This window comes from Orycteropus afer, unplaced genomic scaffold (genome assembly GCF_000298275.1).
Source record: "Orycteropus afer afer isolate SDZICR_OR568_19922 unplaced genomic scaffold, OryAfe1.0 scaffold00002, whole genome shotgun sequence".
In the NCBI taxonomy this organism is placed as follows: domain Eukaryota; kingdom Metazoa; phylum Chordata; class Mammalia; order Tubulidentata; family Orycteropodidae; genus Orycteropus; species Orycteropus afer.
Genome location: NW_006921589.1, coordinates 24,298,316 through 24,320,985, shown reverse-complemented (window position 1 = coordinate 24,320,985; position 22,670 = coordinate 24,298,316). Strand labels below are relative to the sequence as shown.

Sequence of the window (22,670 nt, the reverse complement as noted above, 5' to 3'; positions counted from 1 at the left end):
TGGGAGTGGGGATGGCCACACCTCCGTTCACCAAGCGGGTGTAGGGTGTAGCAACAAGAAGAATGTCGTACCTTTTCAGCCTTGCAGGCCCCGAGTGTCCTTGGGGTTGCTAGAAAGCAGAACATGTTCTTAAGCCCCAGAAATCTGCGAGAGTGCTATCTCTTTGAATATCCAAAATAGTCAAGCCGCTTTTTAAACCTACAAAATGGTGGCGCCCTCCAGACTGGCAAAATCCACAGCTCAGCCCACCTTTCTCTTCACCTTGTCCGTTTGTTCCCCAGCCACCGTGCACAGTCCTCCGTGCAGTCCCTGGCTAGCAGGGTGATTTTTAGGTTAGTTCTTAAATCCTACCACCACAGGAATCTGCAAGAGCACTGTCTCTTTCAATATCCAAAATAGTCAGGCCACTTTTTAAACCTACAAAAGGACGGCACCCTCCAGACCGGCAAAAGTCCTCAGCTCAGCCCACCTTTCTCTTCACCGTCTCCATTTTTTCCTCAGCCACTGTGCACAGTCTTCCATGCAGTCCCTGGCTAGCAGGGTGATTTTTGGGTTAATTCTTAGGTCCAACCACCACTCGGGAATCTCCAAGCCCTGTCGTCTGTGCCGTCAGGGTTGCTCAGGCCGCTGCCAGACTACAACTCCGTGTGTCTCCTTTTTTGGTATTTTCACACAAATTCTTCTGTTAGTTGGGGTTTAGTCCACTTTTGTATCCTTCCCTTCAAGGCTCAGGGGTCCAAGATTATCTTCTATGTCTGTGTTAATTGGTTTCCCTTTTCTTTGTTGAAAAGCGTCTGTGCAGTCCTTCTGCCTAGTCCACCATCTTGCTGGAACACCCGACATATTTGCTTTTGTAACACTTTAAAGAGTTCTTCTGCAGCTGATTGGCCCAATACAATGCGTCATTTGATTCCATGACTACTGCTTCCATGGGTGTTGATTGTGGATCTAAGTAAAATGAGACCCTGGACAACATCAATCTTTTCTCCTTTTATGACAATGATGTTTATTGGTCCAGTTGTGAGGATTTTTGCTTTCTTTATGTTGAGGTGTAATCTACACCAAAGGCTGTAGTATTTGATCTTCATCTGTAAGAGCTTCAACTCTTCTGCTTTCATCAGGCAAGGCTATATGTCATTTCGACATCACAGGATGTTAATAAGTCTTCCTCTAATCCATCTTATTTTTCATATAGTCCAGTTTCTCATGTTATTTACTCAGCATACAGATTGAATAAGTATGGTGAAAGGATACAACCCTGATATACACCTTTCCTGATTTTAAAACATTCAGTACCCTTTTGTTCTGAACAACTACCTCTTGGTCTGCGTACAGGTTCTGCATGAGCACAATTAAGTGTTCTGGAATTCCTATTCTTCACAATTTTATCCATAATTTGTTATGATCCACATAGTCAAATGTCTTTGCATAGTCAATAAAACACAGGTAAACATCTTTCTGGTAAGCTCTGCTATTATTTTCTAGTATATTGAAGGAAGAAGTCCAAGATGCACTGAAGGAATTGACAAAAAACAAGAATCCAAGAATTGATGGAATACCTACTGAATGCTTCAACAAATGGATGCAGCACTGGATGCACTCACTCATTTATGCCAGGAAATACGGAAGACAGCAACCTGGCCACCTGACTGGAAGAGATCCATATGTGTGCATTCCAAAGAAAGGCAATACAACAGAATGTGGAAATTATCTACTTGTATCGTTACTATCACACATAAGTAAAATTTTGGTGAAGATCATTCAAAAACTGTTGCATCAATATATTAACAGGGAACTGCCAGAAATTCAAGGCATGGAAAGCAGGATATCACTGCTTATGTCAGATAGACCTTGGATGAAAGCAAAGAATACCAGAAAGATGTTTACTTGTGTTTTATTGATTATGCAAAGGCATTTGGCTGTGTGGATCATAATAAACTATGGGTAACAATGTGAAGAATGGGAATTCCAGAAACCTTATTTTTTCTCATGCAGAACCTGTACATAGAACAAGAGGCTGTTTGAACAGAACTAGGGGATACAACATGGTTTAAAATTAGGAAAGGTGTGGATCAAGGTTGCATCATTTCACCATATGTAATTCATCTGTATACTGGGAAAATAATGTGAGAAGCTGGAATATATGCAAAAGAACGCATCATCAAGATTGGAGGTAGACTCATTAACAACCTGTGATGTGCAGATACACACCTTGCTTGTTGAAGTCAACATGATTCAAAGCATTTACTGATGAAGATCAGAGACTACTATGGAATACATATCAACATAAAGAAAACCAAAATCATCACAAGTGGACCAATAAGCAACATCATGATAACCAGAGAAAAGATTGAAGTTGTCAGGGATTTCATTTCACTTGGATCCACAATTAATGCCCATGGAAGCAGTAGTCAAGAAATCAGATCATGTAATGCACTAGACAAGTCTGCTGCAAAAGACCACTTTAAAGTGTTAAGAAGCAAAGATGTCACTTTGAAGACTAAAGTGCACCTGACCCAAGCCATGGCCTTTTCTATAGCCTTATATGCATGTGAAAGCTGGACAATGAATAAGGAAGACCAAAGAAGAACTGATGCCTTTGAGTTGAGATGCTGGCAAAGAATATTGAAAATACCATGGACTACCAGATGAACAAACAAATCTTCCTTGGAAGAGATACAGCTGGAATGCTCCTTAGAAGCAAGAATAGCTAGACTTCATCTCATGTACTTTGGCCATACTGTCAGAAGGCAATAGTCCCTGAAGAAGATATTATGCTTGGTAAATTAGAGGGTCAGAGAAAAAGTGGAAGCCTCTCATCAAGATGGATTGACACAGTGGCTGCAACAATGAGCAGAAGCATTGCAACAACTGTGAGGATGGAACAGGACCAGGCAGTGTTTCGTTCTCTTGTGCACAGGGCCACTATGACTCAGAACCGAACCGAAGGCACCTACAACAACAGTTGATTTGATTTCTGTGAATTCCGTGTGGTAATGTCTATGTGTATAGTTGCTCTTTATGTTGTTGAGAAAAGGTATTTCCAAAGAAAAGTCATTGGTCTTAACAAAATTCCACCATGTGACTGCAGCATCATTTCTATCACCAAGGCCATATTTTCCATCTACTCATCCTTCTTCTTTCCAACTTTCATATTCTAATCACCAGTAATTATCAATGCATCTTGATTGAATATTTATTCGAGACTGCAGAAGTTGGTAAAAGTCTTCAACTTTTTCATCTTTGGCATTAGTGTCGTTGTTGTTAGGTGTTGTCGAGTCAGCTCCGACTCACAGTGACCCTATGTGCAACAGAACGAAATGCTGCCCAATTCTGCACCAGCCTCACAGCCTTGCTATGCCTGAGCCCATCACTGCAGCCACTGTGTCAATCCATCTCCTTGAGAGTCTTCTCCTCTGCTTACCCTCTACTTTACCAAGCATGACATCCTTCCCCAGGGAATGGTCCCAGCTGTCAACATGACCAAAATAAGTGAAACAAAGTCTGGCTATTCTCACTTCCAAGGAGCATTCCAGCTGCACTTCTTCCAGGACAAATTTCTTCTATCTTCTGGCAGTCTGCGGTACCTTCAGCATTCTCCGCTAAAACCACAATTCAAAAGCATCAACTCTTCTTTGGTCTTTTTTATTTATTGTCCAGCTTTCACATGCATATGAGGTGACTGAAAATAACCATGGCTTGGTTTGGGCCCACCTTAGTCTTCAAAGTGACATCTTTGCTTCTCAATACTTTAAAGAGGTCTTTTGCAACAGATTTGCCCAGGGCAATACAATGTCTGATTTCTTGACTACTGCTTCCATGGGTGTTGATTGTGAATCAAAGTAAAATGAAATCCCTGATGACTTCAATCACTTCCCCATTTATTGTGATTTTTCTTCTTGGCCCAGTTGTGAGAATTTTTGTTTTCTTTATGTTGGATGTAATCCATACTGAAGACTGTAGTATGTGATCTTCATCAGTAAGTGCTTCAAGTTGTCTTCATTTTCAGCAAGCAAGATTGTGTTATCTATATATCACAGGTTATTAATAGTTCTTCCTCCAATCCTGATGCCCTGTTCTTCTTCATATAGCCCAGGTTCTCAGATTATTTACTCAGCATGCAGATTTAATAAGTATGGTGAAAAGATACAACTCTGATGCACAACCTTCCATGCAGTATTCCCTAGTTCTGTCTGAAGTACAGCCTCCTGGTCTATGTACACGTTCCTCATGAGTGTAATTAAGTGTTCTGAAATCCCATTCTTCTCAATATTATCCATAATTTGCTATGATCCACACAGTCAAATGCTTTTGCATAGTCAATAAAACACAGTAATCATCTTTCTGGTAGTTTTTGCTTTCATCCAAGATACATCTGACATCAGCAATGATATCCCTTATTCCTCTTCTGGATACAGCTTGCATTTTCTGGAAGTTCCCTGTCAACGTACTGCTGCAACTGTTTTTAATGCTTGGCATTAGCAGTTGGTGTGTAAATTTGAATAACAATCATTTCACCTGGTCTTTCTTGTAAGCATATGGATATTATTTTATCTCTGACAGTGTTGTACTTCAGGATAGATCTCGAAATATAACTTTTGATGAAGAATGTGACACCATTCCTCTTCAATTTGTCATTCCTGGCATAGTAGACTTATAAACAGCTGATTCAAAATGGCCAATACCAGTCATTTCAGCTCACAAATGCCTAACATATTGATCATTACGGGTTCCATTTCATTTTTGATTACTTTTAATTTTCCTAGATTCATACTTTCTACATTCAATGTTCTGATCATTAATGAATGCTCACACCTGTTTTTTTTTTTTTTCTCATTTTGCATTGTTCCACGTGAGCAAATAGTCCTGAAAGCTTTCCTCCATCCATGTCAATAAGGCCAATTCTATTTTACTTAAAATTTAAATTGAAAATTTGGAAAACAAAAAAAATCAGGAGAAAAAAAAATATCCCCCCAAATCTTACCACAAAAATAACCACTCATCACTTACTTCCAGTACTTTTTCTCATTCCGATTGTGAAAAATCCTGACCAAGTTCTTAATAAAATCAACCTTAACCATAATACTTCTTGTTCCTGTTAAAACAGGTACTATGGGTAAATGGACAAAGAATTAGGAGAACTTAAGTTCTATTAAAACTTGTTCTTGAAATCTCTAAGTAACTCTGATCAAGTGGCTTTCCCCATCAACTAGGTATTTTCCAGCTATGCAAGGGCAACAGAGTTTGCCTTAAATGTCTCTCAAAAATGTGGAGACAGGAAATGGTTTCTGTAACATGGAAAACCCCTAGCTAATTGGAATGTGAATATTCAGCCTAGGATACAAGGAAAAAAAAAAAAAAACCACAACCAAACGGAACTACGGAGGATGAGCTGAGGCTAAATTTGCGTTTCCTACCACCTCTTTGTCATCTTGATTTTTTGAATCAGGGGTGAGGGGTAAGTTTCCTTCAAAGAGAATTTCATTAGAAAATGGCTATAGAATTTGAGGATAGGGTTTAGTGGCTGGGTAATCCTGCAGCTCGATTCAATCTGCAAGATGTACACCGGAAAAGAGATGAAATCCTGCTTTAAAAATAATTAGGATTATTATTACTCCAGCAGACAGACAAGGAAATGCTTAAGAGGATAGATTTCACTCTGCTCTGCAAAACCATTTTTTTCACTCTGTTAAATGGATATTCAAGCCAGTCACGTACTTGCTATTAAGGTCAGCAGGCAGATCTAATAGAATGATGTCTGGTCTTGGAAATTGATAGGTCTGAATTGATTCTCACAATTAAAAGCACTGAGTTAAATCCTAGGGTCTGAGCAAAGACAGACAGACACTGAACCAAATGGAATACAGTTACTTAATGCCAGTGAGAGATGATCAGATAAAACTGACCAGCTCTATTTTTGTCTTTAAAATCATTCCTGGCCCACCGAGAACTTGGGAAGGAACAGCCTGCCAAAGGAGATTTTCTTCATGTGCCACACAGATAAAGTGAGTGTACCTAAAATCATCAATCAACTCCTTCTCCTCTCACAATCAAACCTCGTTACTTGTATGACCACCACCACATGTCTGCTTTATAGAAAGATTACAAATGTCAGTGATGGCTAAATTGATGGTTTCAGTGGCTCTTAGAACTCATTGCAAACAGACCTGGATCTCCTCTTCCATTTTAAGTCTTAATAAACATTACTTGACTTTTTCATTTTTCTCATTCAGAGCTACATTTTCTGCTTTAGCTCCACTAATTGGCATGCATTCTGTTGGCGTGCCCCACCAGTTCCAGCTCTCCCCAGATTACAGGGCTGGGCAGCCTCACTCACTTGCTCCCCATGCACCTCTTGTAGCCAGTAAAGCTCTGCTCCAAGCAGATTCAACTAAACCATTCAAACCAAACTCAGCGAGTGTGCTTTCCCTCTAAATATGTTTTTCTCTAATATACACATGACAAATATTTATAGCCTCTATTTACAGTGTCAGTACAAGACACAGAGGAGCGGATGATAACTCTGTCTGGTAGAGGAAAGAAAGAATCAGAAGAGGAAGTGAAGAAGGTTAAGCTGGGTTTTAGGATTTGCCATACAGAGTGAGGGAAAGAGGAAGGCAAGAGGAGTGAAACAGCACGGCATGACTAGGGTATAGAAAATAGAAACTCTTCATGAAGCAAGAGAGGTGTGGGGGTCAGTGAGCAAAGGTGCTAGAAAGGCAGGCCGCCTATCTATCTCATTGCCACTGAGTTGATTCATAGTGGCCTTATAGGAAAGAGTACAACTGTCCTGTAGGATTTCCAAAGCTGTATTCTTTATGGAAGGACACTGCCACATCTTTCTGGTGGGTTCAAATCTCCGACCTTACAGTTAGCAGCCAAGAGCTTAATCACTGAGCCACCAGGGCTCCTTAGAAAAGCAGGCAGAGATCAAAAAAGGACTTGTATGTCAGACTGATGGATTTGCATTTATCTTGTATACAATTATAGCAACACTTGTCCTTAACTGAGTGTGTGTTATGTGCCAGACACTGTGCCAGTGCTTTCTTCAAATCATTCATTTGTTAAGCAAATAGCAACATTAAACAGTCAGTAAGTACTATTTTTATCTCCATCCTAAAGCTGAAAAAATTAAGACTATGACAGAGTAAGAAATTTACCTAGGATGATATGAGGATTTTCTTGAAATAGTAGGCCATCCAAAAAGGACAAGATTTCTAGTCAGATTAGGAAACAATTCTATTATGCAGCAAGAAATTGGACCAGGTCAGCATCGTAAGTCTAGAGTGCCACTCCAGTGGAGGTTCTATTCTTGGATTTGCCAAATTCTTCTATCTTGTTCACACAAGGGCAGAAACATTATAGAATGTATCTAGCCAATCTACAGGTGCCCCTGGGTAGCACAAACTGTTAAATGCCTGACTAATAGCCAGAAGGCTGGCAGTTTGAAACTACCCAGAGGCACCTCAGAAGACAGACCTAGAAATTTGCTTCTGAAAAGTCATAGCTTTGAAAAGTCGAAAGAGCAGTTCTACTCTGCATCCATGGGGTTGCTATGGGCCAGAATGGACTCGGTGGCAACAAACAACAATACATGTCTCTTGAAGAGCACTCGGTGAAGACTAGAGTTGACATGCCCATTAGGCAATACAATAGACAGATCTCAATGTCAGCAACAAAACTGAAGCTGTAGATAACAGTGGGAATCATCTGTACAGGAGTCCTGGTAGTTAAAATCACAGCAGGGAGGGAGATGATCCAACAGAAAAAGCATAAAGTATGAAAAGGAATGGAACTTCAGGGAACCCCAACATAAAGGTTTAGGTAGGACAAGGAGTCAGAGAAAGTGATTGAGGAGGAAGAATTTGAAGTGGGAAAAGAATCAGGGGTTGTGTCATCAAAGTTAAGGTAGGAGAATTCAAGGAAAGTCTAGTCCATCTGGTCATATACTACATCCCAAAGTCCAGTAGAATAAGAACTGACAAGAGTCAACTAGATTTGGCAAAACTCTGGTGGAGAAGAGGGGAGTTAAGATCATGAGAAGAAGTAGAACAAATAAACCTTTCGAAGTGATATTTCTCCTGCAGTCGGAAAGAAAACAGTGAGAATGAGTGTGGCTATAGATGAGTTTGTAGGTAAGTTGGTAAAATGATCCCTGTTTTCTCTATAAAGAGGTAAGGTATTCCCCAGACTGACTGAAGCTAGGTTTTTAATCTCTTTAGGATCACAAATGCTAAAATAAAAGAATTTGATGAAAGCTACTGAAATAACACAAAAGTAAAATCTTGCTGCAGATAATTCAAAAATAGTTGCAGCAGTATATTGACAGGGAACTTCCAGAAATGCAAGCTCGATTCAGAAGGGGATGAGTAACAAGGGACATCATTGCTCATGTCGGACGGATCTTGGCTCAAAGCAAAGAATACCAGAAAGATGTTTACTTGTGTTTTATTGAGTATGCAAAAGCATTCGATTGTGTGGATCGTAACAAATTATGGATAACATTGAGAAGAATGGGAATTCCAGAACATTTAATTGTACTCATGGGGAAATTGTATATAGATAAGGAGGACATCATTTGAACAGAACAAGGGGACACTGCATGGTTTAAAATCAGGAAGGGAGAGTGTCAGGGTTGTATCCTCTCACCACGCTTACTCAATCTGTATGCTGAGCAAATAATGCAAGAACTTGGACTATAGGAAAAATAACTCAGCATCAGGATTGGAGGAAGACTCATTAACAACCTGCGATATGCAGACGACACAACCTTGCTTCCTGAAAGTGAAGATGACTTGAAGCACTTACTGATGAAGATTAAAGACTACAGTCTACAGTATGGATTACACCTCAACATAAAGAAAAAACGCAAATCCTCACAACTGGGCCAATGAGCAGCATCGCAATAAATGGAGAAAAGATTGAAGTTGTCAAAGATTTCATATTGCTTGCTTCCACAATCAACACCAATGTAAGCAGCAATGAAGAAATCAGACGACGTATTTCACTGGGCAAACCTTCTGCAAAAGACTTCTTTAAAGTGCTGAAGAGCAAAGATGTCGCTTTGAAGACTAACGTGCACCTAACACAAGACATGATGTTTTCAATCACCTCATATGCATGTGAAAGCTGGGCAATGAATATGGAAGACCAAAGAAGAGTTGATGTTTTTGAGTTGTGGTGTAGGCCAAGAATACTGAAAGTACCATGGACTGTCAGAAGAACTAACAAATCTGTCCTGGAAGAAGTGCAGCTGGAATGCTCCTTGGAAGGGAGAATGGCCAGATTTCGTCTCACTTATTTTGGTCATGTTGCCAGAAGGGACCATTTCCTGGAGAAGGATATCATGCTTAGTAAAGTGGAGGGTCAGTGAAAAAGGGAAAGACCCTCAAGGAGATGGATTGACACAGTGGCTGCAACAATGGGCTCCAGTAAAAGAAGTTCTGTGAGGCTGGTGCAGGACTTTTGTTTTTGTTCCATCGTGCATAGGGTCTCTATGAGTCAGAGCTGACTCAATGGCACCTAACAACTGAAGCAAACAGAAGAGAACTTCCATAAACTCCCATCACAACTACCTACCTACTATCATCTGTGTCCATACACTCTACTTTCCTCTTATTCCATTCTGTAAGAAAAGGGCAACCTTCCAATTTGTCTACAAGAGCCCATCCCTCTCATCTACATCATTTAGCAATTCTCCCCTCTCTCCTGGATATTCCCTATCAACATACGAAACATGCGTTACATATTCTATTAAAAAAAATCTAATCTAACTTGATCTCATTCCCCTGTTATTGTCCATTTCTCTCCTTCCCTTTATAGCAAAACTTCTCAAAAGAGTTGTCTCTTCTTGCCTCTCATTTCTGTCCTATTCTATGTTAAACCCACTCCAATCAGACCTTTGCTCTCATTGTTCCATTCAAACTGCTCTCTTTAACGTCATTAATTACCTCCACATTCCTAAATCTAATGGTCAATTTTCAGTCCTCATCCTATTTGACTTCTCAGCATTTGCTACAATTGACTTGGAAAATTTTTCTTAACTTGGCTTGTCAGACACCTGATTTCCTTCTACCTCAGTGGCCACTCCTTCTTGTCTCCTTTGTCAGTTCCTCCTCTTCTCTCTACCCTCTTATGTTGGAATGTGCCAATGCTCAATCTCCCTCTTCCCTTCCACTAACTTGTGTTTTTATAGCTACCCAGTCTGCTTTTTGTAGCTCTTGGATGTCCTCCTTGGCTGGTAGCAGCTACTTTGCAAAGCTTTTAGCATGTACCCTTATTCAATCTCTTATTTTATAAATAAGAGTCTGCATGAAGACCTGAGGGTGGCTCAGAGCATTGTTCCTTGGTTATAGGTTCCCACCCAGAAGTGTTCATAGCTTCTCTCATGGTTCCAACTTCAGAGGGCTGGATTTGCTAGAAGGCTGACTTTCACATGAATAGAAGTGCTACTTTACTATAATAAATACCTTGGATTACATAAATCCTCTCTTTCAAAGATCACTAGCACATTCAGGCATGCATTATTTTCCAAGTTTTATCTTCTCTTATTATTGTGATATTGGAGATGATATCTAATTGAAAAGTAACAAAAGAGGTTTCTCTCTATCAGATTTCTCTCTTACTGCTAACAGTTAATCATCAAGGCCCAGAAGTAAAAACTGCTGTATATTATTTTTAAATAGGAATTTAATAAGAATCATAATTAGGAAGCCTTTAAACTGTGAGATGACATTTAAGAAGTATCAGACAAGGCCTTGCAGCTTTTATGAGACAGCCCAATCAACTTTGCTTCAAACTGTATTATACAATTATCTTTATAATCTCCCTGACAGTACGTGAATACCTGAGTTGCAATTATTAAGTAAACTCAATTTTTATACCTACCTTATATTTCGAAGTATCCCAGTTGTGGACTATGCGCGCCGGGATAAGAAAACTGTCGTCTACATGGCAGCTGCTGCAGTAGTACCATCCACTGTAACTGCACACCTTAGCTTTCCCATTGGAGAGCCCTATGGGTCGCTGGCAACCTGTTCAAGGCAAGAGAAAAGAGTCTATGATTTTTGTAATTTTAACACCACTGAGTAAGGCTATACAACCTTCAAGTTAAGCAGAAGTCTGATGTAGATTCATTTTCTAAAAAACACCAGTGCTATTTATTTGAAGAAGGAAACATCCACTCTCTCAATTAACTGCACTATTTCCTTCTTTAATGTCATACTAGTAAATCATGGAGTGAAAATGTCTGAAACAATTCCCCATAAAGATACACAATCTGGGATTTCAATTTATCATTGTGAGGTTTTCAACAAGAGAAAAAATGTGTTTTCTTACTAATGACTGTTACAAAAAGACGTTTTTTGGAAGGAGCCAAAGCTGGACTCTGACAGGCTACATTATGGGCAGAAAAATAGAGCCATGAAATAGACATAAAAAATAATTAATTGGAATAACTAATTAGAACTTATTTACATATTATATTTTTATGTACTTTCAAACAGAGTTTTCAACAGTGCTTCTGAATTAAAGGGCATTTGTAGTAGGGAACACTCCACATGTTGGATCAAAGCAAATATATTCTTTCCAGTCTCTTTTTGAAACTTTTCAGAGAATGTATTCAATTCCTAGGAACAAAAACCTATCACACAAGAGAACCCACTGGCCTTTTTTTTTTTTCATTACTTCCCACCCCACTTCAAATCTTTAATGAACACATGCTCTGAAGAGCTTAGCTTCCCCTCTGATATACTTTTGGAAACAAATGTCACCATTTAACCAAAATCCTATTTGCTGTGTGTACGCAAGTGGTTTTTACTAAAGACACGCAACAGAATCTGTTGCTGGGTGCTGAAGCAGAAATTTTGGCAGAATTCTCCACAACTGCATCGTCTTTCTTCTAAAAAGTGCACTTCGTTAGCTCGGTTGGCTGCGGTGTGGGGTTCTCAAAGTGAGCTCTTGTGGAGAAGCCAACCACCTTCTCTCCACCTCATGGCTACCAACTGCAGCCCTCCTTCCTCGAGTGGGCAGCTGGAAAATCTGTAACAGAGAACCATGACTGGATCCCAGTGAATCTCTCACTAAGAAGCCAGCCTCATGCTTTCTAAATGTGGATTAGTCACGTCTCCCTTTTCCATCTCTAAAATGAAGCTTTTACTTAATTTGCTAAATCTAATATTCTGTATCTGGAAAGACACATTTTGAGAAAAGAAAAGGGACAAATGAAAAGAAGAAAAGGTACTCTTATAAAAGTGAGGAAAAGAGATAGTGAGAGCATAAATTTTCACTTTCTCTACAAACATGGAAAGAAAAAAAAGAAAAGCTGATGGGTCTCACCCTTGTAGCACGGTGGATGGAGAAATGTCTGCAGGAGCAGGGAAGGGGACTGCCCTCTCCCCCCTCCCTTCCTCCCCTGCCAGCGTCCTGGCAGGACACAGTGAGCTGTGGTAAGCACTGTGTAAAATGTTGCTTGAAGGTCTGGACTTTGATCATAGGCTCTTGAAACCAGATTTTCCAAAATGAAGAAAAACAGAAGTGACTTGCTACTTGATAAGACTTAGGAAAAAAGTCATAAAGAACTTAGTTTTCCTAGCTTATGGTCTATAACCACTGGCTTACTGATTAGTTAAGTGTTGAACATGTACTTTTTAAAACAAGGTGTCACATTTGGTATACAACTGAAAAGTTCTGTTTATGATGGGTACAGTATTTAAACTTTTGGACATACGGAAGCAGAAATTTTTGCAATGTAGCTTTGGTATCCACTAAAGAAAGGGGAAGCAAAACTAACCCGGGCCTCAGACCTGACCCTCCACTATTGGAGGGCATGAGCTGAGATGTAAGGGAGGGCTAACATGAGTGGGACTGAGGAATTCTATGTAATTGTCATGGAAAGGGCGACAGGGTAAAAGACACTAAGAACTCTAAGAAATACCTATTGAGAGCTAAGTTATCTAAAACTTTTCCTGTCTCAAGCATCCAAGTTACTCTATCTACATCTTTGGGATAAGACTGACCAATACTGTGGGAGACATCTACTTAGTCATAAAATCTATTAACACATTAAATATTGGGATGAAGAATCAGACACATGAAAATAAATGCCACTCACTTTGCATTTTGTCTATTACAAGGCAGACAGGATTCACAAGGATCTCACTGAAACTAAAGGAATGAAAGAGGAAATCAAGAAAAATGAATTGTATACTGCCTATAATTGCTACCATGAATAGCAGGCCACACTGCTGATGCTCCCTTTGTTTAATTTATGGGCTCACTCAAGACTGCAACTCTTCAAAATTATTTTTACCTATAAGGTTTTAAGTCCCTTGATGGTGAATTCTCTGCTCAGGGGATGGAAACTTCATGGTTGGAAGAGAACAGACATATTCAAATACAATTCAGAAATGTACTGACTGGTTATTTTCAAAGTAATGCTGAAATTCATTTCTGTTCAACAGAAAATAATTTTTTATTCTGGTGGCCTTCATTTTATTTTCATCTACAAATGGCTTTTATAGTAGTGAAAGATTATATATGAGAAACTATCACTCATTGTTGGCCAAAACTTTGACTCATAAAGTTCTGCTGCACAAAGGGCTGACATGCATTAAAAAGCACAAATGACACTGGGGAGGAAACAGTTTCAACTTTGGCTAACATACATTTATGACAACACAAGCTGGCACTTGTAGAATGTACTGAAGCTGCTGCTACGAGAGCTATGCTCTTAAGAATATAACAGAAGGAAACGGCTTCTCTTGGACAAGAGTAATGAATGTACCTAACTAAAGAATTTAAAGAGCTCTGGTGGTATAGTGGATAAGGCATTTGGCTGCTAACCAGGTCAGCGGTTCAAACCTACCAGCCGCTCTGTGGAAGGAAGGTGGGGTGATCTACTTCTGTAAAGATTTACAGCCTCAGAAACCCAATGAGGGTCGCTATGAGTTGATGGCAGTGAGTTTGGTTTGGTTTTGGTTTAACTAAAGAATTTACCTTTCAACACAGTAGTATGGCAAAGGTTATCTTGCAAGGCATTATTACTGTATCTAGCACATTGTTGTTGTTGTTATGTGCCGTCAAGTCGGCCCTGACTCATAGCGACCCCTCCTTGGGTTCCGAGGCAGTATCACTACAGAAGTAGGATTGCCCAACCTTCCTTCCGAGATCTAGCACATAGTGAGTGCTTAAGACACATTACATCTAGAGATAGAGACAAGCAGACAGAGGAGAACAAGACGGAGACACACAAATACCAACTATCCAAGACAGATGTCATCATGTACTACTACAACAACTTGCAGAACTAAGACAATCAGAGCAAGGCTCTTTAAAAAAAAAAAAAAAATCAGCTTGAGATAGGTAAGAGACAAGTATTGATTGGGGTGATGGGAAAGGCAATATATCAAATTGAGTGACCAACACAGTAACACTAAGGAAAAGGAAGACAGAGAGATATACACAAGAGGTACAGACAACAAAGACAAATACTTTTACATATACAATACAGCATTATCAGTGATAACAAACATTTATCTACAGGTAAATAGATGGGTAGACAGGCTGAAGGATCAGATATGTCTAGGCAAAAGGGAATATACCCATGAACATATATCCAGGTGGCAGACAATATCTGAATGTATTTATGTATGCTGTAAGAATGTCTATATACATACAACTAACAGTGGGCAAAGTTATGATAACTTCTTAGCCACAGTCAACCACTCTCATGGAATGAGTTGTTGGACCTGTAGGCTCTGGACCATGGTTGTGAGGGACTTCATACTCAATTGGCATAACATATACACAAAAACCCCATTCTGCATCCTAGTCTGGTGAGTAGCGACTAGGGTCTTAAAAGCTTGCAAGAGCCATCTAGATGCAATAATTGGACTCTCCTTGTCTGAAGCAAAGAAGAATGAAAAAACCAAAGATGCATGGAAACAATTAGTTCAAGGGACTGGTGGACCATGCAAAACTCAGCCTATATAGGCCTGAGACCAGAAGAACTAGATGGTACTTGGCTATCACTGTCAACCACTGGGAAAGGGATCAGTACAGGAAATCCTGGATAGAGTGGAAGAACAATGTGGAACAAAACTCAAAATCATAAAAAAAAACACCAGGCTTACTAATCTGATAGAGCCAGGTGAGTGCTGGTGAAACCCCTGAGACCATGGCCCTAGTTAGCCTTTTGGCATCCAGACAAACAGTAGACAGGCATATAGGGTGAACATTGACACCAAGTAGATACACTCCTTAGAAAAATCAATCAGGGGAGAACAGAAGGGCAGAATTAGCACAGGGGGATAGCACAGGGGGTAGAAATGCATAGGAAAGAAAGACACATGGAAGAGGTAACTAAAGGAGGAAGTGAGAAGACAGCTCTTATATTGTAGGGACTGCAGTCTATGTCATGAAATAAACTATGTATGAACTACTGTATGGAAAATGAATTTGCTGTGTAAACTTTAACCCAAATCACTATAAAAATTTTTTTAAAAAAATCAATTTGATGTTCCACCTCCTACTTTGGCGAGTAGTGACTGGGATCTTAAAAGCTTGCAAGCAACCATCTAGGTACAACGATGGGTCTCTCCTCGTCCAGAGCAAAGAAGAATGAAGAAAACCAAAAATTCATGGAAACAATTAGTCCTAGTGACTGATACACCATGCAATCTGCAGCCTATACAGACTATGAGATCAGAAGAACTAGGTGGTGCCCGGCTATCACTGTCAACCACTCAGGGGGGGATCTATGTAGGCGATCCTGGATAGAGAGGGAGAACAATGTGGAACAAAACTCAAAATCTTTTGGAGAAGAAAAAAAGGTGGGGACCAAGTTTATTGGTGGAACCACTGAGACTATGGCCCCTAGCTGCCCTTCAGGTCTGGAATTGAACCCACATCTGTGGCTTCCAGCCACACAAAGGACAGGCATATGAGTTGAACATTTACCTGAAGCAGGTACACTCCTTGGAGAGAACAATCATGGGAGAAAGATGGGCTGTTTATGCACAGGGAGACAGCTCAGGGGGCAGGAGTGCATGGAGGGATGGACACAGAGAAGAGGTAACTGTTGGGAGGAAGTGGGAGGGGATCTGTTGCATTGTGCTAAATTGTGGTCAATGTCATGAGACAAAGTGTATGTGAATGGAAAGTGAATTTGCTCCGTAAATTTTCACCCAAATCACAATTTAAAAAAATTTTGAATATGAATTGGTTTAAAATTTCAAGTATCCAACCAGCTATTAAAGGACTTCATGTAGTACAGTGGATAAGGCATTTGGCTGCTAACCAGCGGTTCAAAATTCACCAGCTGCTCTGCAGAAGAAAGATGGGGTGATCTACTTCTGTAAAGATTTATACCCTCGGAAACCCAATGGGGGTCACTATGAGTCAGAATCAACTTGATGGCAGTGAGTTTGGCTTTTTTTTTTTTTTTTTTTGCTTAACATGCTGTTAGGTTATTAGGTGAGTCAGATTTTTTGGGGGGGGAGGCAATTAATTTTTAAATAAAAAATATTTTAAAAGACAACTTTGACTTTTATGTTCTATGTTGTATTAGTAGTGTTACAAGTATTATATTTAAGTAAGAAATAACATGAAAATTACACATAAGGTAATTACGTGTAAAATACAAAGGTTTTTTGTATTCTTGCTAAGCTCTATAATGCTATTTGTTTAATCTCATGGAATGTTAGTAAGATTACAAATGGTGTGAAATAAATTAGTAACTACTGTTTAGATTCCAGCTCAAGTTGAGAAGTGTCAAGATTTATTGGTCTTTCAAGTAAACAATGATTGAGAACCTAAAGTCAATATTTAGTCAAAATTTATCTTGAAAGGCAATAAATCTTGACTTTTGCTAAGGCAAGTAAGTAAACATATGCACCATTCTAGAGAGTCTGACTGCTTTTCTATCTACTAAATATCTATCTTGAGTTGTAAATTTAATGATCTGTGACACAGATTTTCACTTCCAAAGACATGATTTTAGTTTTTGAGATACTTTTAATTTTTCTTACAATAAGATGCTTCACTAGCACAATTTATATTAGTGTAAGCTAAGAGAAGTTTAATTATGAACAGTTATAAATTCAGCATCAAGTATATTTAAATACTCTAAAATTTAGTTGTTTTCTTTTTTTCCTTCCATCCTTGTTTTCCTCTTAACAATCCACAACTGGACTTTCTCACTTGACTGCTGGATCTGTCAGCTCTTTTCCATTTTCAAGAAATGGTAAGGAATTTTAAAATGGAACTAATAGGAAAATGGATAAACAAACACCTACTTCTTACTATATGTCAGGTACAGTCACAAGCATTTTACATATTTTAATTCATTTAATCCTCATATCAATACTATAAGGTAGAGATTATCCTTATTTTACAGATGAAGAAACTAAAGCAGAGGGTGACAAAGTCATTTTGTGCAAGGTTGCACCACTAATAAGAGGCAGAGGCTAATAACTTTATGAGCAATGCCAAACAATTATAAAGGTAAATCTGTTGGCATAGCAGTTAAAGCATTCAGTTGCTAACCAAAATGTCGGCAGTTCAAACCCACTAGCTGCTCCACTGGAGAAAGATGAGGCAGTCTCCTTATGTAAAGATTTATAGCCTTGGAAACCCTACCGGGCAGTTCTACTCTGTCCTAAAGGGTCACTATGAGTTGATATCGACTTGATGGCAGTGGGTTTTATTTTTTTTGATCTCCCCGTGGATTATATTACAAAAATTGTCTCCTTGTGAAGGACAATATGACAAGGACAAAATATGTCAGTCAATTTATACAAAAAGAAGATCATTTAGTTCACTGACAAATTCAGCCTAGGACCTTACAGGTGTTAGCATCACCTGTGAGTCAGGGGGGGGGAGGGACACGGGGGGAGGGGAACAAAAATACACCAGGTGGGAAGCAGAAGATGCAAAAGATGAGCAAAAGAGGAAGTCAACACAACTGACTGTGGAGGTCAAGGAAGGCCGACCTCCCGCTGAAACATGAGGAGACCTGAGCTGGGTTATAAAGAAGATAGATTTTACAAGAGGAATATGAGGAAACACTTCAGTTAAAAAAACGGGAGCCTATTTGGAAAAGTTTGAGTAGTCTAGGTGTCTAAAGCTCAATGTGTGCAGAAAGGTGTTGGGAAAACAGCTTAGAGCAATAAGGTAAGGCCAGAACATCCTGAATGCTCAGGATGAGGAGTTCTTACTAATTAGTAAAATATAGGAAGGGCTAGATTTGGTGAAAGGAGCTCTGGTGGCATAGTGCTTAAGGTATTTGTTTGCTAACTAGAAGGTCAGTGGTTCAAAACCACCCGCCGCAAGATCTTAGATAGGGAGGGAGAACAACATGGAGCAAAACTCAAAATCATTTGGAAAAAATAAAAAAGGGATCAGGTTTGCTGGTCTGATAGAGCCTGATGGAACCACTGAGACTATGGCCCCTAGCTGCCCTTCAGGTCTGGAATTGAACCCACATCTGTGGATTCCAACCACACAAAAGACAGGCATATGAGTTGAACATTTACCTGAGGTAGATACACTCCTTGGAGAGAACAATCGTGGGAGAAAGAAGGGCTGTTTATGCCCAGGGAGACAGCTCAGGGGGCAGGAGTGCATGGAGGGATGGACACAGGGAAGAGGTAATTATCAGGAGGAAGTGGGAGGGGATCTGTTGCATTGGGATAAATTGTAGTCAGTGTCATGAGATCAAGTGTATATGAACTGCTGTATGGAAAGTGAATTTGCTCTGTAAACTTTCACCCAAATCACAATTAAAAAAAAAAAAAAAAAAAAACCACCAGCTGCTCAGCGGAATGAAGATGAGGTAATCTACTTCCATAAAGATTTATAGCATTGGGTCGTCGTTACGAGTCGGAATCCACTTGATGGCAGTGGGTTTTTTTTTTTGTTTGTTTTGTTTTTGTTTTTTGAGTTAGTGAAAGCAGAGCAGTGATCTGGGCTTGGGAAAGATTAACTGGTAAGAATAAAACAAAGGGGGAGAGAATCAGCTGATAAGTTATTGCACAAGTCTGAGCTTGATTAGGCAGTGGGTTTGGGAGTGGGAAGGAAGAAAGAGAAAAAGAAGATACTACAGAGATAAAATGCAAACATTTGAATATGGAGAGCATAGGAAAGGGGCCATCAAAGACGCTCATAAGGTTTTAAGCCTGGATGACCATTATATAAGAAAGCTATCAATCAGAAGAAGATAATTTAGGAAAGAAAACTCTAAGTTTGTTTTGGGCATAAGGGTATAAGTCAAGAAAAGAGTTCCAGAAATATGAGCTACAGAATGAACAGATGCCTAAAACTCAGCTGCATGAGAGTAATTTCCCTTTATTGTATGAATCAGTTTGAATTGGATTTTCTATTACTTGTGACTGAAAGCATCTGATATGTTTGATATTTAATGATGGTTGATAAGGTTCCTATTTCTATAACCTACTCCAAACCCACTGCCATCCAGTCAATTCCAACTCATAGCAACCTTTAGGACAGAACAGAACTGCCCTAGAGGGTTTCTAAGGCTACAAATCTTTACAAAAGCAGACTGCTTCATCTTTTTCCAGTGGAGTGACTGATGGGTTCAAACTGCAGACATTTTTTGGTTAGCAGCTGAACGCTTTAATTACTATGCCACCGGAGTTCCTTCTATACCCAACTTCTTTTATTTAAATCTAAGATGCTGACATCTTAGATATAAACCATTTTTAAAAACCCTGTTGCTATCTAGTCGAGTCCAACTCACAGCAACCTTATAGGACACAGTAGAACTGCCCCCCATAGGTTTCCAAGGCTGTAATCTTCATGGAAGCAGACTGTCACATCTTTCTCCCATGGAGCAGCTGGTTGGTTCAACTGCTAACCTTTTGGTTAGCAGCCAATCACTTAACCACTGTGCCACAGTCGACATGCATTCATATTACTTTATAAAGAAGTGAGGAAAAGAAGACATAGTCAGTACGTCTTGTTTCCTGATAGCACAGTGGCTAGCAACCAGGGGAGAGTTTGGCCCCGTAGTGGACATTTGCAATATCTGAAGACATTTTTGTTTGTCAGGGTAGGGTAGGGGACAGGGGGAGGAGAGCTACTGGCATCTAGTGGGTAGGGACCAAGGATGCTGCTAAAAATGCCAGAACATACATGATAGCCCCCACAACAAAGAGAAACCTGACTCAAAATGTCGGTAGCTCCACTGTTGAAAACCCTTGAAACAGCATAAAGCCAAGAGGGCAGAATAAGAGATCCACATAAGAAGCCCTAATGGCACAGTGGTTAAGTGCTCAGCTGCTAATTGAAAGATTGGTGGTTTGAACCTCTAACCATTTTGCAGGAGAAAGACATGGCAGTCTGCTTCCCTAAAGATTCCAGCCTTGGAAACCGTGTGGGGCAGTCCTACTCTGTCCTACAAGGTCACTACGAGTCGGAATCAACTCAGTGATAGTGGGTATACTGCCCCGACTTAATCACTTTCCTCTGCAAGGCATGGATGTGCCATCTATTATGTGGAGAAGGAAAGCCCTTTCATCAACTCTACTTTATTATCTAAAGAAAATGATTCAGTGTGCTAGGCTAGTTTAGAGTAAAGAAGTACAATGAAAGAGAGGCCTGTCCACATTGCACTGCTATCTGCTAGACTACCTGCTGGCAGCATCTGCTCCAAGCTTGGGGCTTTTGTTGAAATACTTGCCCGCCAACATCTATCACTTGAAAAACAACTTCAGAAACTGAAAGGGCCCAGCTAAACTGATTATTTTAGAAAGCTGCTGATGGTGAGAACAATGCTCTTTTGTTACAGTTTACTTCCTGTCTGTTACCGGTTCTATCTTAAACAGTGGTACCAGGATTGGATTCCCATGTGGTACCTCTGCAATCTCAAACAGGGGAGGGAGGTCAACCTCACCATCCTTGCAGCAAGGCAAATACTGGACTGTGCTCCTCAGTACTTACACATTGAGAGCCTTAGGGAAGATGTCTTTTAAATAAACTGTCTTACTGGAATGTTCCTCTGAACTAGCTCAAGGCAAAAGGAAAAATCAGTATTGCAGATCATCTTTATTTAAAGTTTTGATATTTTATTCATCATATATTGTTGCATTGATTTTGATCTAAACTTTTAAAATATTATTTATCTTGGTTACTGAGTTTTTTTGGTGTTCTCTTAAATTTTGTGCCCAAAGTGAGGGCCTCTTGCCTCACCCTAGTCCAGCTGTGCTCTGAACCTTTTGCCTCACAGAGAATCCAATGTATGTCCCAATTATGTTCTTCGTTCAATGATTTTCCCTGGTGTTTATCATTACATTAAACTACCACTAACTGTCTTGTTGGTGATTTCCTAGTTACATCTCTATTATGATTGATTCAAAAGGTCAGTACCTCTTATTGGCATAGAAATTCAGATGATATTTTTGGTTTACCCAAAAACCAACCTGTCTCCCTTATTTACAATGTTACCTTCCAGCTTGGATTCAGCAGTCTTTTCTTACATCAACCTCATTCAAGCTGTAGCTTCTATCATGTACTGTGTCCCATCAAGGTCTCCTCTGACTTCTCTCTAAAATCATTCCCTATTCTTAATGCCTGCTTCTCTTTTCCTATATTTTGCGAGAAATCATCTCTTTGAACTTTACTGTATCTTAAAACACAACCTTTCCTCCTCTTTGCCAAAACCTCAGTAAAAAAAAAACCTGACAGCATCTCTTAGAGTAATTTCTATGTGAGTTATTTCAGTAATGACAACAATTTGATAAAATTAAAGTCATGAGAGTGGATCTGAGTAGTACTAAGAACAGTCTCAAAGTGAAAAAGATCACTTTCATCTGCTTCCTTTAAATCTATACTTGAATTCCTTCATTTTCACCCCATGCCAAATTCTTCATGTTCTATAAGGTTTATGGACTGCCTTGGTCTACTTTCTTCCCTTATTTTCTCTTATGCCTTCTTTCCAAGCTTTCTGTCTCTCTAAAAACATGTTTGTGACCACCTCCAAGGGTAGTCTTTTAGCTATATGTCTAGTATTCACAGATCAGCTGCTTGTATCAAGTTATTTAGATTTCGTAGGCAAGACACATACAGACAAGATGCCTACAACTGGAAACTATTGCCTGGCCTTCATATTTCCATGTGAAAGGAATTCCCTAGAGCAATATTCCCAGTTTCTCTCCTTATCTTTTATGTAGCCCTTCTTAGAGCTGGATAAATGAAGTATCTGACTGGTGTTAAGAAGGACCATGTCATACTCAGTATGACCTGGAAAGAGCAGGTTTTCTGTCGGCTGTGGTAAGAGGCTATGGTCTTAGGGTCTCCAGATGTGACCAAGTGGTTAAGTCTATCTAATTTAGTGGTCCATTACATAACTACAAATGTGTATCTATAAGCAATACATATGATATTTTAATCTCCATCTTCCTGGTCTCTTGGAAGAGAAAGAGAGGTATTATTTATTAGCCCTTAAAAAACCCCTATAAGATCATATATAGGGTTGGCAGACAATGGTCCTATAAGTTTATGTGAAGGATCAGAATCCCCAGGAGTATAGTACAACTGACAAGGGGCTAGCTTATGGTCACTGCTTGGTCACAGCCAGCTACCCACAGCGACTGAGTAGTTGATCCTGAGGGCCTGGGACCATGGTCACAGGGGACGCCAAACTCAATTGGCAT

At 39.6% G+C, this 22,670-nt stretch overlaps 1 protein-coding gene across 1 annotated transcript in view; it reads right to left on the bottom strand.

The window, feature by feature from the left end:
- The window catches only part of PLEKHM3 (pleckstrin homology domain containing M3), a 249,371-nt gene that overhangs the window by 161,226 nt on the left and 65,475 nt on the right, over window positions 1-22,670 (bottom strand). Inside the window, exon 3 of the mRNA XM_007934715.2 lies at window positions 10,888-11,033. Coding sequence (XP_007932906.1) covers window positions 10,888-11,033 — 146 coding nt within the window. The remainder of the gene's footprint in view (window positions 1-10,887; window positions 11,034-22,670) is intronic.